We start from the raw sequence: 15,603 nt of genomic DNA, 5'->3' as shown, positions 1-15,603 counted from the left end.
GCCCACGACTATTCCGGTAATTTTACCTCTGCTTAGCCAGGGGCCGGGGTCGACATCTGGGTGAGGGGTCTGGGTTGGAGATGCGGTGGTGGATGTTGCGGATATTTCTGTGGACCTTGTTCTAGTCTCAGTAGAAGTTGGAGAAGTGGTAGTAGTAGCGCTGGTCGTTGTAGACGGTCGTTCGGTACTTGTCGGCGTTTCCGTGGTAGTTGACGGGGCTGGTGGAGGTGGTGGCGGCTCAGAGGAGGTATCTGGACTACGCGATGGCACGATAACTGTACCAGACGGCTCGGCAGTTACGAATGCTATCGAGGTGAGGAACGTGATGGACGTAACAAAGGGTGGCGGCTTTGTGTCATCTTGGCGAGCCACTAGAGTCGCGGTAGAGGCTGGCGACGACACGGCGTTTGTTGCGCGGTTTGAAGAACCTGACCGCGAGGCAACGAGAAAGCCTGCAGCGGCGATAGTGGTGGTAATCGGAAGGCGCATTATGGACGAAAGAGGTGTGGTGTTGTAGCAAGAGAAGAAAAAAACATATACCACTTCTATGGCGTCAAGTCTGATCTTGGCCATTGTGTGTTCACGTAATGCATAGTTACGTACAATCACTTTCGACGAAGAGAATGCTGGCGTGATGGAATGCCAGGTATGACAGAGTGAAGCGGTGGCCGTCACCAGATCGCGACGCGTTGTCAATTGACAGTGTTAATACTTTGGTGTGTCTAGGTTTGCCCGAGCGTCGCTTGCTACAGCTCACCACCACCACCCAGCAGTGCTGTAGGCTCGTCCAAAACGACTGGGCAAACATCTAGTCCCACACCATAGGTCTCGAATGTCATGTTTCCACTCTCGTCGACCTCAATCCACCTGCGATTAAGTAGATCGCCATCCTGCGCCCTGTCGAAGAAGTTTTGCGGAGCGAATACAATACTGGAATAGGCCTCCGTATACAATGTCACAGGTACATCTTCGCTCCTAGTGTAGTGATGCATGCCAAGGTTGAACCAAATGACGAGATCTTCACCTTCGATGGATTCGCCGTCAAAGAACTTGCTGAAGTCCTGCTGCGGCGTGAAGGGGAGATTGATGTTCTGAACGCTGTTGGCAAATGGCTCGTTGTCGTGCTGCTTCGTAACGGCTAGATGTGATTTGGCGAATTCGGAGTTCTTGCGTGACCATGGAGAGTTGAGGGTCGAGAGGTGAATATCGGAACGGCCGGGTACGAGACGATAGCCGCGTTTCTCACCCCAGGCATTGGTAGCGTTCGGGTTCAATACGACGTACATAGCCTGGTTGTTGGGTGCCCAGTTGAATTGCTGCTCTTCGGCCATGTATGTAATGTTCATCTCCATCTGTTCAAATTCGCCAAGCTCGGGGAACCACGGTTGGGTTTGGTTCACAACTACCAACTCCGAAACTTGGAGCGAGTTGGCTGCACCAACGATGTCGAAGTCGGCCTTGTACGTAACAATGTGATCGTGAAGTGAGCCTTGGGTGGCTTGTTGGATTCTCGGTCCGAATTTTGCTTGCGCCGGATAGTAGAAGCTAGATTGCAGATACCCAGATGCTCGTACAATGACTTCTAGCGAGCCGTCCATGTGAAAGGAGTAGTCAAACATGTAGTCATAGTTGCCAACTGTGGCAATCGCGCGAACAATCAGTCCAGCGCCTTTGACGCTGCCGAGGTTGCTGAAACCGTATTCGTTGGATGCGCCCGTGCGATGACGTGAGAGCGGGAAGTTCATGTCGGTTTCGAAGATGCAAATTGCGTTCTTGTTGACAGCCGTTTTGTTGTAAGATGGGTAAGTGATGTTCCAGAATGTCGATCCCCATGGGCAATCGAAGCCTTCTACCAAGCTGCCCATCTCAGTACCAAGCTGGTAGTAGGTATCGTGGTATACTGTATTGGCAGCCTTCGGTTGGTTGCCACCTTGTAGTAATCAGCTCTTGTCCAGTAAGAGACAGAAGGAATACTCACCGTATTGAGCAGTTGCCTCTTGCATCGACAACTCGTAAAGAATACGTTCACCTTTGAACTTGATGTCATAGAACATGATGCCAAGCGTCCTCGAGAATGACATGTAAAATGACCAACCCATATACTCAACATACTGGTTCTCTTTGTCAAGCTTGTATCGCTTTCCTCCGATTTCCAGAGTGCTTGGCGCGAGCCGCTCCTCCAGATCCCGCACGCCTAGCTCAGGCTTGTAGTCGACTAGCGCCCAACTCGCGTCGAGAGTCTGGTCGAACTCCATAGCAAGATCGCCTGACTCGAATGCACTCCGTAGGTCTGCGATGGTAGGGTAAAACTTTTCATTTGTCACGAATCCTTTCAGTGAGTAGAGAGAAGGATCAGTGCCGCTACAGTCGATTAGGAGATAGAAGTCTAGCGGTGTCATGTAAGTTGCTGGACCTGGAAAGCGGAACATGATGTTACGAAAAGCGCTAGATCCATCGAAAGAGATAGGCGTGCCAGTCGTCGAGGAGAGATTGGTTCTTTCGTCGGCCGATCCGAAGTAAACACCTCCTTGGAAGAGAGCTGCTGTAATGTCTGAGATGTTCGACATGATGGATGTGATGAGCGGCTCGGTTGCCGTCGTCCTTGGGCCATCGAAGTACCTGGCGTTGTATGGCACGGAACCACCGGAGCCGCCGTTGTAGATGTAATCCAGCTTCTCGATCTTGGTTTCTGCAGATACGGGAAGTGGGCCGATCATGTACTCTTGGGAGTCTGGCTCAGCTTTCCCACCTTGGAAGATGATGGCTCGGGCGTATTTGGCGGGCATTGCTGCACCCTCGTCCATGTACTTCAGGACATCGGTCTTATTGGTGTGCAATGCATCAAGCCAGAATCTGGTACCTGTCAGCCGCGTATGCTTCTCCTCAAACACCACTTCGAGCATAACGTACACGTAGTTGTCCGTAAGCACAGCTTTCGTGGGATCAGTAAGATTGAGACCGGAGGATGGCGAATGGAGTATTGTCCAGACGGCGAGATTCTCATCCGGTGTCAAAGGAGCCCATGGATTAGTCTTTGGCGCTACTGTGGTGGTAGCAGCCTCAGTCAAGCAAGAGTATGCCGTTCCATTGTCGGTGCGTTTGTCAAAGTAGTCTCGCGCTACTCTTCTATCATATCCAAGGAAGGGGATGGTGGAAGAGCTCGCTATACCGAGAAGAACGGTCGAGACCAGAGCTGAGCAACGCATGTTGATCAACGGTACTAGCAAAGGATGCTGTGGACATTTCCCGGCACTTCTCTTACACTTTATACACCGTCGCGAGCGCTGCGGTCCCAGATAAGACTCTAGTGACTTGCGACGATGACAACGAGGAAAGATGGTATCTCAGGCTCGAACAACGATAAGAGGAGGAATCAGAGGTAGTAAGGGCCTGCAAGGAACAGTCTCCACTCAGCCTGACCACTTCCGGGGAAGGGCGCAGCACGGACATCACCGCGTCTTACAGTCCATGTCCTCGTACACTGTCTCGAACTTGACCCTATGTCTGGTATCTGTTGTCATCTTGTTCGTAACCAGCGGAGCACATGTCTTGCTGCTATCCAATATCTTCAGGGTCCTGTCCAGTGTTTTATCAGGCTGAAACATACGAATCTTGTGGGAAACCGACCGTAACATTATGAATGCTTCGTATCCGCGACGCATGAGACTATTGCTGTATAGGAAGTCGTAGCCTTGATGCGTCGTTAACCCACCTGGCGGAAAGGTGGGGTTACATGCTGTGGTGTATCTTATCGCTGCGAGATAGTGTCTTTGCATGTGCCAAGCCGTCCCCCGCTTCTGTCATTGGGAGCAACGAGGACTGCCAAGATCGAGGCACTAGTACCGCCGAAGGAATGAGTGGTGGTTGAACTATCGGTTAGGTAAAGAGGAGAACTCGTTATGGCACGCCTCGACTTCGGCGTTCGTTCAAAACTCCGAGTGTCTTTCGGCATATCGGGTGTCAGAGATCGGCATAACGTTTCTAGACAGTTAGAAGTGTGGGTTGGCTGTGTTGAGGCGCTATCGCATGGTCAAATGTTGAAGATCCCGCAACATGATGGTACAGCTGCGGCCTTGACATGACGAAGACCCGAAGGATCCATGGATAGATCGATATCCGCAATGGGCAACGCAAGGTGAGCGCTACATGGTCACGAACGAGGCCTCAAATCTCCTACGAGCCAATATTTTGAGACGATTGATATCTTCTAAGGGCGATGTAGAATATTGAACAGCGGCTGTCGAACGCGTAGAGCCCGGATGTTGGGAAAATGTGATAGTATTCTCTCGAGAAAGGCGGCCGAATACGGCTACGCGACGCGACGGGGATCAATCGTGAGGTTAAAGTCGGCTGAGATATTCAGAGTCCGAGCTTGGATACGAGCTTGCGCATAAGTGATAACAAGGCTTGAAGATGGCAGTGTGTGCATAAGGTGGCAGGCTGAGAGGACGCGCTGCGACGCGACGCGGAACGCCGACCTCGCCAAGACGTGATGACAATGACGTCATCGATACGTACCATTTCTGCAACTTCCTTTGCAAGCCTCCAAGCCTTAATCAACTTATGGCATTTACGAAGACAAACGTTTCGATTGAGTTGTACGCGAACCTAAATGACCTCCTGGAGCATACGTTGTCGTTACGTCTGCGCTTCCATAAGCAAAAGGCGCAGTGAATACCCTAGGGGTACGAGTTATGAACACCAAGGCTCTTCATACAGTCCATAGATGTGATCAAACAGATCGTAGTCCTCGTCGTCCATCCCATATATTTTCCATCAAAATGTCATACCTTTGCCTTTCTTTTTCTTCCGCTTCTTCTTGGCGGGTTTCGGCGCCTTTGAACTCTGCCCATGTTCTTCCTGCTCAACTTGCCAAGACTACATTCGTTCAATTTGCTCAGGGTTAATCTGTTCAGCTTGCCAGAGTTCCTCCCCGTCAACTTGCCCACGCACCACTTCAATAGCTTGCAAAAACTCCTCCATCAGCCTTTCGTGTTGCCTGCGAAGCTCAACCTCTCTCCTCGCCACAAAAGCTTTGTACTTCGCATCCGAAAGTTTGACTAATTTTGTCGAATGAAGACCCCGCATTATCTTCTTGTCCCAGCCGCGATACAGCTTATTGATGTTCATCGGTCCGAGCCTTTCGTAGAACATGCCTGGATAGTATACACCTTGCTGAGATGCCTGGTCCATTGTCCTAGCAATAGAACAATCGCCAGTCATGATCTGTCCATGTGGCGAAGAACTCATGGGCCTTTGTATCATCTCCTGTATGACAGAAGTGGCGTCTCGAATGCCGGCTCCATACCTACACGAGCTATCCCTAAGCTCCAGGTTCTGGACAGTGTTGTATGCATGGACGGCATCGAGAAGTATCTGCGCGACCAGACTAGCCTGCGGGTGGTAAGTGTTGCGAAACTGGTTTAGGTCAAATGATAGCACGCCCGCGCGTCTGGAACTTGCGAGCTTGGTGTATAGCCTTGTCCATATACGAGCGCACGTGTTATGCAAAGTCAGCCAGTCAAAGTGCAGATCAATAGCATCTGCCTCTATACACGGGCTCAACCGACTGAGGATTTCATCTGGTTTGTTGTTCTTGGCTTGCACCTGTAGTGATCGCATGGCAGCAGTGTATTCCGATGGATTGACGTTTGTTTGACGAAGTAGACGCCGCATGCCTTCTTCGCTCCTCATCAGTGTCGCCCACTTGGAGACTACCAAATCGATCTCTTCGCTGTCCCTCACTTGATGATCGAAGCGGTCCATGAAAATGTCGGTCAACATACTAGGATCAGTAAAGTACAGCGATGTGATGGGCGTGTTACATGCCCGTACGAAGTACTCGAAGGTCCTATGATAGCTCGCTGGTCTCTCGTGGCCATAGAATAGTCTCTTAGGATCCTGGCGGAAGATGAGCAGTTCCATGTCGGGCCATGTCGGAGAATCCTTACACAGCAACCGAGTAGCTGCATAGAGATATACCATGGGTCGGATACAGTTCGTAGCTTTTTCAAGCTGAAGACCGTACTCATGTAGATCCAAAAACATGTTGTACTGGAATACTCCACAACCTAGTGGATGTCGACGTAGTACTACATGATCCTCATGCTCGAGTCTCGATAGATAAGGATGTCGGACCGACGGCAAGGGCAGGCTCACTACGTCCTTCGTAAACCAAGCCCCGAGCGTCTCTTTCTTCAGCTTGATGACATTCATGGTCTTGACAGCTCCTTCTCGAAATTTAGGATTAGACTCGTATCTGTCGACCTCGGAGTTGACCTGCAGAAATTGGTCCAGGATCGTATCGTACACCTGCACGGAATTCCGGAGCTCCTTGAGTGGCGCATCCAAACGATCGCCTAGCACGTCTTGTATGTCGATATAAGTCTGGGCAGCGAACTGTACCCAGATTGGAATCTGTTTGTGTTCCACCACATAGCGGACCCCTCTCGCGATCTCGTCTTCGGCAATTGTGGCATATTTACCTTCCGCAACCGACTTTACCCAGGCTTGCCACTGCATCAGATGGCACATCTCAACAACCCTTGGCAGATACGGGTGCCAATCCTCACCGGGTTGCTTGAAGACGGTAGGATCAAGCTTGCTAGGGTTGGGGTCAAACTCTCTTCTTCTACGAGTAGACCGAAGGTACCATTTGAGCCCTGACATGACTGAGAACAACGCAAAGTCGCTCTGGTCCTCAGAATCATAGCGAGGAAGCTTAATGAGGTCCAGAGATGCAAATTGCTCAGGCGTGAACTTTGTGTCCAGCGTAGGAGTCCGCTTGTAGAACAGCAACGACGGCAACGTCCAGACAGGGAACACGTCTGCGGGAAATCGTTTGGGCCGCTTGACTAGCCGATCAAACTCTTTCTCAGCTAAACGAATGACGTCTATTGCTGTATTCGTCAACAGCGAGCAAACATTGTTCTCCATCACGGATTCCTTGTATGTAGTCCATATGTCCTTTACATATTGACGAACGAAGAACAAGTCCTCTAGGAAAACATCGATGGCCAGCCAGAACTCGTCCTCAACTTCCTTGTCGTCGAAGTCGATGTGTACAGGTGTGAGGTCCTTGAAAGGCTCTTCACTAATAGTGTCTGTTTCGTCGGTGTCAGATGTCGATAATGAAGCAAGCCTATCGCTGAGTGACGGTATGGTATCTGTCTGCTGTGCAGTTGCAGAAGGTTGGCTTGTTGGTCGCAGCACGTCTCGAACCTTGCCTAGAACCCTTTCTGTGAAATGGGTATGTGTGCTGTCTTCGAGCTGGCTTCGTCTACTCTTGGCGCCAACGGACATTACGTATCGGGTCTCTCTCCGGCGTAATCTGATAGCTCGAGAAATTGTCGCCATCACCTAGAGATGATTGTACGAAGTTAGTGTTTGTTTCACATACAGTCCGTTCATGGAGTAGTACTCACATCTTGCGGAATGGTAGGCTGAGGTTTATATGCCGCGATGGCCTCAGCCATGGGAATAAACTCAGACGTTTTGATGAGATATTCGCCTTTCTTTCCATTGGAAGAATTAACGCTCGTTGATGCAGTGCTAGCGGCATATCCGCATTTCACAGCGGTCTGGCGAAGCCATGCTGCTACGTTCCGGGTGTCTTCCGTATACCGCTTCACCCGAGATCTAAAAGTAGGCGGAGGGGGTGGCCTCGCAGCCGACTCCATGATAGAACAAGGACCGATATGAGACGTAACACGTTGAAATGATGGTGAAGCACAGAGAAGTTGGAGATGTCTGGCGATCGCGCGGGGATAGACGGCACCTGGGCAGAACCACAAAGCGGCGTGGTTGATCTAAGCTGCTAACATACTAGCGCGAGATACTCGACGCGCACGCGTCTTCGCGGTCACACTGAAGCTCCCCATCTTTCGCTCTCATCCTTGCCAGTTTCGAACCGCAATTTTTGTCGCGTGAAGTTCTCAATCGACATTCGATCACGCTCGTACCGCAAATCTACGCTGGCCAGGGATTCCCTCATCATGCCTTCCGCCCAGCGCCTCCAATGAGCGACTCGGACCGTTGGACCGCGTTCTCCATCTCTTTCGCCTTTTGTGCGCGGGCCGCCGCGTTCATGTCGCCCTGAGAAGATGGGCAGGGCTCGTTAGCTGGAAGCCGCCGGGCAGCTTCGTGACGAGCTGCAGGCTGATTGTTGGCCGGTGCTGGACGAGCATCACCGTCATCATCAGACTCACTCCCGACCAAAGTTTCAGCTTCAGAATCATACTCGACTTCTTGGTGAGCGAGTCGTGCACGAGGTACACCTGTGGCCTTGGAAGCCTGAGCTTCGCGAGCAGTTGATGCAGCATGAGCGGTCATGTTGAGAGGTATCGTGGCGCTTTGGTGCGATAACTGCCCAGGTTGCACTCATACTGGAGGCCCAGACGCAGCAATTATATGTCCAAGATTTTGATTTGACCAACACAGAGTATCAGCCAGATGACGAACGACGAACAACGAAACGAAAGCGATGTCCAAACGTAATACATACCTGCTACGATAGCACCCACGCCACGATCGGCCGCGCCAAACGGAGACGCCATAGCGTATACCTTAGCTAGTATCGTGTGGCCACCGGTCTCTATACAACACACTGTATGATGTAATTACACATACGTGTAGGGCTGGGGCGCCTTCATTTGCCTCTAGCTCAAGTTCACTTAGCTTACGGCGCATGCATTCATCTCTTCCTGGCCGACGATGCATTTGCAGCTCCTTACAGGCTAAAACAAGATCTCCACCAAACGGAACAATGCGAAATCAAAGTTACACGGGTCGTCTGTCCCCGGAGCTTGGGATACCAACGGGCTTTTCCTCGCCCCCACCCACGTTGTGCTGCCAGCAGCCACTCAACAATGACTGCATCAATTCCACCAACCTCCAGCACGATGCTTCGCCAAGTTCAGCATTTGCTCGGCTTTCTCCACTGGCACAGGAGCAAAGTCAGCGTATGCTTCACGTGGATACGTGGAGGTTACTTACCTTTCTTCTCACATTCCTCGAACTTCTTCTTGGCTTCCTCGTACTTTTCCTTTGCCTTCTCAAACTCGGTTTGGGCCTCAACATGTGATCGCGTCGCCTGTTCGACTGAGCCCGGCACATCGTAGTATGGAGTATCAAAGCCAGAATCCCACACTGGATACCCTCCTAGACCACCCATACCACCATGGCCGCCAAAACCTCCTAGATCGAAAGCTGGCCATTGGTATCCCCGCATGCCATGTCGTTTATGCCGTTTGAAAGGAGCAATTTCATACATCGCTTCGATGCTATCGCGACTGGTAGAAACGATGCCTGTCGCAAGACCAAGCGACAAGTAAGGGTACAATGATGTGCGGAATTTCGTGAGAAGATGACGGATGAGCATGAGCTGATCTTATACCATAGACAGAGCACGCCTGAGGCAGACAGAATGGTCCACGTGTGCCAAAAGCAGGATTTCACAATTCGGGAGTTGAGTTGGCTCCAGGGTCACCAGTGCCACTCAAACGTTTCGCATCGTGAGTCTTGACCTAGGGCGACGATAGACTGCGTAGGGTCTACCAATAAGGAGCATTGTGTTGTCATTGCGGGAGCGGTCTATCATCGGAAGCTATTCTTCATTCACCCAAGCTTCTGGGCGGAGGCAAAAGCTCAGCCACGTCTTTTTGTCTAGCCGACCGCTAACAAAGTTGAGCAAACAACGCGACCGTGTCGATCGCACAAGAACGAACGCGCTCCTCGACAGACGACTGTACCGAGGTGCAGTGAGGCATCAGGGTTTGTGTAGCGCCTGGAAAGACTCGAAGTCATATGCTGAATACAAGACGTAATGTGGCCGGTTTTCACCACTCCTTGTATCGGCTGCGACCTTTCTCATCGCTGGCAGAGATATAGCAAACCCGAAACTGACGCGCGCAAACGTTATCGGGATATCCGATCGGTCGTTACCCAAGACGTGGGGTATCATAACGAAAACCATTGTACGCCCCGTTCGTCTGTCTTACGTAGCCGAGGGTTTCACGATGAGAATCTAAGCGATCTGCATGCTACCAAAGAGGGGCTGGTGTTTGGCATACGGAGGAATTGTCCGCTATTTGTGATCTCAAATGCCACCAGAGCATCGCCGATATTCCATGTTGCCGCTTCATTCATCATATCGTTCTTTTGCGAATCATCAATGTCGGCCTCTCACCAACGAACGCCAAGTTACTCCCAGTTACCTCACAGCCATTTTTTGCCACCTGGTTTGACCGTTGTTCAGTCGGCTGGCTACCACGGGCCGATTCCCCGACATTCCTACCTGCGTGGAACCATCGTAGCTTGTACTGCCAATGTACGGCCATCCCGGATGTGCTATACTATTCAGCACTCCGCGATTGTCTTGGCGATTGCTGTCTTTACTGCTGAGCTCATGACTTATACGTCAATCACCGCTTTCTAGGCATGTCGTGGCTATCTGCAACCGCATAGCATACACCTGGCTTGCCACTCCTAAGACACCGCAGCCTATACGTAATAAAGGACATCAAATGAAGGTATGTCGACACATGCCGTTATGTAAGCTCCTATTACACGCCCTCACTGGTTGATACCGAGCGTTCAATGGGTAGCTAATTTTACTCAGATCTGTGATACCGAAATCTGACCGGCAGTTGGCCCCGGGTTTTCACATGTATTCCATGCTAAACTCGGCTAGGTATTTAAGAATCTCATCCTACCGCTGCAACGCTTGGTGGTAGCCCTATATTCATCGCGAAATTGCACAACAAAGTATGCAACGCATGCATTCTTCCCAACCAAACGCCTTTTTCATCGGACAGGCAATTACTGTCGACCTTGTTATGCGACGTCTCACATCATACTCTCGCTGCATTGGCCCGCGCCGCCTCCGTGGAGTGTCTCGCGCATCTTCTCCCTCTCTTCTTGCCACTGCTTTCTCCTTGTCCGCATATCCTCCATCATCGCTCGCATGTCGTTGTGAAGGATGTCGCTCATATACATCCAATCGTAGGGATTGTGCATCGGCGCTCGCGAAGATGGGCTTCGCGCATATCGCTGCTGGTAGGGTTGAGGATCAAGCGGAAGATAGTAGGGCGATGCGCTGGATCTTTGGTAGGAAGACATGACTGCTATGTAGCGAACTTCTCGCGATGAACGTTGAATGGGGGTTTAGTAATGATGTTGCTAACAGACTACAGATAAAGAGTGTTGTGTTGCTACAGTAAGTACACACGTAGATGACAACGCGTCGTCAACGGAAAGCGACAAACAAATGAGCGAACGGCTACGCCAACGAGATGACGACCAGAAAATCTACCGAGATTCTTGGAAAAACGAAAGTCACGAGCCAGATGCGTCCACCTCAACCCTAAGACCTGTAACAGAACTTGTACAGTCGCTGGAGTCTTTCCCTGAATGCTGCCATATCCTGCTCCATCCTTCTACTCTCAACAAAGGCATCGGCCCACATTTCAAACAGGAGGTCGCGTTCCATGGGAGGAGCCATGTCCCTATCCAATGGGCGTGGCGGTGCAAACGGCATTCGTTCGTTCTGTCTTCCGTTGGGACGACGCATGATCGGCACAGACCGATGAGGAAACAAGTCGCGGGGCATGCCTTCAACACCACGACTGTATCTTCCTGGTGCCGAGGCCCTTAGGTGGCGTTCTTCGGGGAAGCCGTCAAGCGGACGATGCTTGCGACGATATCGTCGGAGCGCTGCTTGAATCCCCCTATCAAAGTGCCATACAGGGAGAGCTTGCGGCACATTTGCAAAAGGCATAGGAGCGGGGTTTGCAGCCTCTCGAAAGTTGAAAGTTGGAGGTGGAGCTACAGGAACCGCGTTGTGCTGAAGCGGAGCTGGTGGACTTTGAGGGTGGTTAACAGTACGGTAGTTTACCCGGAAATGCGATGGAAGCTCGTTACCGTTCGAACGCAGGAATTCAATCTCGCCGCGCCGTTCTTGCTCGTATCCGTCTGGGATGGACTGTGAGTCTTCAGAAGAGTCATCGTTTCCATTCTCATTTTCGTCGTCGTTAAGATTCAGATTATCCAGCGCGTGGTAGGCCGCCAGACACTGGTCAATGAACTCTTGACTGAGGCCTTCAAACTCGTCGTCACCTTGGGAAGCGGTATCGTCCTCCGCGAATGGTGCTGGAGGGTGTTGCTCTTCAACCTTCTTCGAATTCTTGCGAGGGCTCATTGTGCTCGATAGTCACGAGGCAAGACGATTATGAGTTGTGTGATGAACTGTCAACGGGATGAGGGCTGTATCTCGGGTGAGCTGTACTTATGTTCAAAGGCTTCATCGTCATCAATGGCGTTTGAGTCGACAGCTGATCATTTGACAGGCAATTCGGTTCGATAGATAAGAGATAGCAGGCCGATCGCTGTCCTGCATTGCTATTACAAACATGCAGAAGCTGTTTGTTAGGGCTCGTACGCACAATCAAGCAGACGATGTATGAGCGACTGCTAGATCACGCACAGTATTTTTCCGCACATATCGACTAAGATCTGAGTGTATGGCTGTACGGGTATTATTCAGTCGTCATACAGCTTTCACAAAAGGTCATGTAGTTCATGATCTCGATCACACTCCTGAGAACAAGAGCCCCATACACACGCCAAAAAGGTACGGGCACTGATTTATTGTTACAACGCAAAGGCAACAACACTTATAGCTGATCTCCTTCCACGCTGGATATTCTTCAGCAGTTCTTCGCTGCTACAGGTCTAGAAACTAGAAGTCGCGATCTTCGAGGCGCATCTTCCTTTGCCGCTCCATATCCAAAGACTCCTGTACAAAATCTAACTCAGCCTGCAGCAGCGTGTTGATCGCCTCAAGCCCATCGAGTTCGATATAAAGCATTTTCAAGATGGACGCAACGGTCCCTATCCCACTCCGGAGTTGAGGGTGATACCTGGTACCGTAACTGTAGTTTATGAAACTCGAGAACACTTGATCATGGGAGTCGTTCGATGTGATAATCACGTCATCGACTGTACGATGCACGAGCGCTGGATACTGGAAGGGTTCGTCGGCAGGCAGCTCACTGCAACAAATTTCCTCAGTTTCCTCGGGTACCGATGATGGTGGAAACGAGCTATGTTCCTGCACTTCGGTGTCTTGCTCGACCTCTTCCTCTTTGGTTTCTCCGTACGGTCGACCTCTCTCGTTCTTTTCGTCCATAACGGCGCCTTCGTCACCGTCGAAGTGGGACTAGAATTTGTAAAGATTCAAGTTGTTTTGGTCGTAGTCGGAGGTCGTGGCTGTTACGATCAACTCGAAAGCATGTAGATGCCCGGCTGTATTGCTGGAGAAAATATTGAAGCTGACAGTGGCTCTATTACGCACGTCGACTAAGTACTTGTACAAAAGCACTGATGGGATAGGCCATATGCACAAAGGTGTTGGAATAACTAGCTAAACATCTACGTCACCAAGCGGAAACGAATATGATGGAAACAGTCTGGCAAGTACCACCAAGCGCACTATTGGGCTAAGGAAATGCTCATCAGACGCCAGCGAAGTACATACCAACAAAAGAAACCAGATAGGAATGAGAAGCCACCGTCCCATGACCAGAGACAAGTCGTCAGCGTCGCCACAATGTCCATTCACGTAACCACGAACCCTCAATCTTCCCAGAGATGTCACTCTTCATGAATGCGATGATCTCTTTCATCTCCGCCATGTTTTGCTCTCGCATTATGGCTTCCGCTTGCGACCTTGGAAAATATTCCACCTGCCATCTTAGTTGATCTAGCCTCTCAATTTTCCTATGCCAAATCCAAAGCAACTCGTGTGACACAGCGGAGGTAGACACTACAAACGCTTGCTGATTCTCCTGTGTTTGTTGGTTACGTAGCCGCCGCGCTCGCTCTTCATCGTTGTCGTTCATACCGGAATTCGATGAATCTTCATGGCGTGGGGTACGGTTACGTCTGCTTAACCAATTGGGAAGCCGAGATGGGGACATGATTTGCTGGCGGTGTTGCTTTGGTCACTTTCTGTTCGATGGTAGTGCGTTGTAGTGGTTCTGACGAATAGATATAGGTGACCAGATCAGTAAGTTTGCCACGTACCAAACGCTCCGTATTGACACGTCTTGAATGAAGAGGAGCAAACTGAGAAATCTGACGATAAATCGCGAAAGAGCTAGAACAGCCTCAAAGATAGGTAAACATATGCATGCGAGGGCATTGCGCGGGGAAGACTATCCATTGTCCTATCCTACTACCGATTGGGCGATTAATCTACCAACTCATTATCACCAATCGCATCTCCCAAGTTCTCTAACAGACGTATCAGCTCGTCTCTTGCAGACCTTCTGATACGCTGATTAGAATGAGCTACGTCGTCGAGAAGAGCATCAATATTTAACAAACTCGCACGCCAATTGTCTCGCAATTCTCTGTCTGTGACAGCCAGTCTACGAGGAGCGCACATGTCGTTATGACTTAGTCCGGAAACTGGATTTATACGTGCGGCAAGTAAAATGGGGTTGCTTTCGTAACGCCTGGGGATCAGACCGCCCGCATCGTCAAAGTCGTAGTAGCCCCGGTGTGTGTATTGAGAACTTATACCAGACAAGGCATGGAAGTCACCGCCTTGCCAGTAACTCATGATGAAGTTTGTCAGTTGATGTTTGTGAAGATGGTTATGAGGATAGTGAAAGACGGTATGATGCGACTGAGAATGGGATGAGTTATATAGAGCAGACTGATGATGAAACGCTGGCGGTGATGGGTGACCTGGCGGATAGCTACAGCACCAACTGGCCGCCAACTAAAGAACAGAGCACAGGTACGTAGATAGCCCAGGCGGTTTTGTCTACTAACACATGAATCAAGTGAAAATGATACCACCGTCAATGACAATTGTCTGCCCCGTCATATAGTCGCTGTCCTTACTGCACAGGAAGCTCACAGTACTGCTCACATCCTCTGGTACACTAGTTCGGCCCAGCGCAATCAGTTCATCGGTGTACTTCTTAATCGTGTCGCCCTTCTTCGCTCCGGTCTTCTCGCCTAGCTTCTCGTCAATGAGATCCCACATGGCTGTACCGACGATGCCGGGCGCATAGGCGTTCACAGTGATCTTGTGTTCAGCCATTTCCATGGCGAAAGCTTGAGTAAGGCCACGGACCGCCCATTTGGAGGCGCTGTAGTGAGACAAAAGCGCAAAGGGCTTGAACGCTACGATTGACGCTGCGCCTAGGATCTTGCCGCCGTTGCCTTGCGAGATCATTTGCTTGGCGGCTGTGGAGTAGCAGTTGTAGACGCCGTATACTGTAGAACTATCAGCAAATTCACACCAAGCAGTACTGAAACAAGCCTACCGTTGACTTCGAACATGCGCTTGAGATCTTGTTCGGTAAGATCGAGAAGCGCCTTGACTTGCGCGATGCCGGCATTCGCTACCATGGTGTTCAAAGGTCCTAGTTCGGAAACCGATGCTTTCACCAGGCCTTGGACCTCGCTCAAATTTGATACGTCCGCGGTATATGCGAAAGACTTTCGCCCTAGACCCTGTATCTCTTTCACGACCTCATCAGCCCCAGATTTGTTAGCTTCAATGTCGTTGATGCAGACATCGTATCCGTC

General features: G+C 50.6%; 6 protein-coding genes across 6 annotated transcripts; all 6 read right to left on the bottom strand.

The window, feature by feature from the left end:
• Nucleotides 1-746: 746 nt before the first annotated feature.
• J4E85_009528 (uncharacterized protein) lies at nt 747-3,206 on the bottom strand (the record flags this gene model as incomplete). The annotated part of the gene is made up of 2 exons (XM_051473751.1): nt 747-1,930; nt 1,979-3,206. 2 exons carry the CDS (start codon nt 3,204-3,206, stop codon nt 747-749), a joined length of 2,412 nt encoding a protein of 803 aa, XP_051322536.1.
• A 1,672-nt stretch (nt 3,207-4,878) lies between these two features.
• J4E85_009527 (uncharacterized protein) lies at nt 4,879-7,302 on the bottom strand (the record flags this gene model as incomplete). Its single annotated transcript, XM_051473750.1, has 1 exon — nt 4,879-7,302. One exon carries the CDS (start codon nt 7,300-7,302, stop codon nt 4,879-4,881), a length of 2,424 nt encoding a protein of 807 aa, XP_051322535.1.
• A 690-nt stretch (nt 7,303-7,992) lies between these two features.
• J4E85_009526 (uncharacterized protein) lies at nt 7,993-8,331 on the bottom strand (the record flags this gene model as incomplete). The annotated part of the gene is made up of 2 exons (XM_051473749.1): nt 7,993-8,150; nt 8,208-8,331. The coding sequence occupies 2 exons, from the start codon at nt 8,329-8,331 to the stop codon at nt 7,993-7,995; spliced, it is 282 nt and encodes a 93-aa protein (XP_051322534.1).
• A 545-nt stretch (nt 8,332-8,876) lies between these two features.
• J4E85_009525 (uncharacterized protein) lies at nt 8,877-9,229 on the bottom strand (the record flags this gene model as incomplete). The annotated part of the gene is made up of 2 exons (XM_051473748.1): nt 8,877-8,965; nt 8,995-9,229. 2 exons carry the CDS (start codon nt 9,227-9,229, stop codon nt 8,877-8,879), a joined length of 324 nt encoding a protein of 107 aa, XP_051322533.1.
• A 2,133-nt stretch (nt 9,230-11,362) lies between these two features.
• J4E85_009524 (uncharacterized protein) lies at nt 11,363-12,196 on the bottom strand (the record flags this gene model as incomplete). Its single annotated transcript, XM_051473747.1, has 1 exon — nt 11,363-12,196. The coding sequence occupies one exon, from the start codon at nt 12,194-12,196 to the stop codon at nt 11,363-11,365; it is 834 nt and encodes a 277-aa protein (XP_051322532.1).
• Nucleotides 12,197-14,845: 2,649 nt separating this feature from the next.
• Nucleotides 14,846-15,423, bottom strand: J4E85_009523 (uncharacterized protein; the record flags this gene model as incomplete). Its single annotated transcript, XM_051473746.1, has 2 exons — nt 14,846-15,288; nt 15,339-15,423. The coding sequence occupies 2 exons, from the start codon at nt 15,421-15,423 to the stop codon at nt 14,846-14,848; spliced, it is 528 nt and encodes a 175-aa protein (XP_051322531.1).
• Between the last annotated feature and the right edge of the window lie 180 nt (nt 15,424-15,603).

Source organism: Alternaria conjuncta (genome assembly GCF_024043145.1).
Source record: "Alternaria conjuncta strain BMP 0040 chromosome Unknown scaffold_17, whole genome shotgun sequence".
NCBI classification, from domain to species: Eukaryota; Fungi; Ascomycota; class Dothideomycetes; order Pleosporales; family Pleosporaceae; genus Alternaria; species Alternaria conjuncta.
Note: the sequence above shows the minus strand (reverse complement) of the source record. Positions and strands in the feature narration are given on the sequence as shown.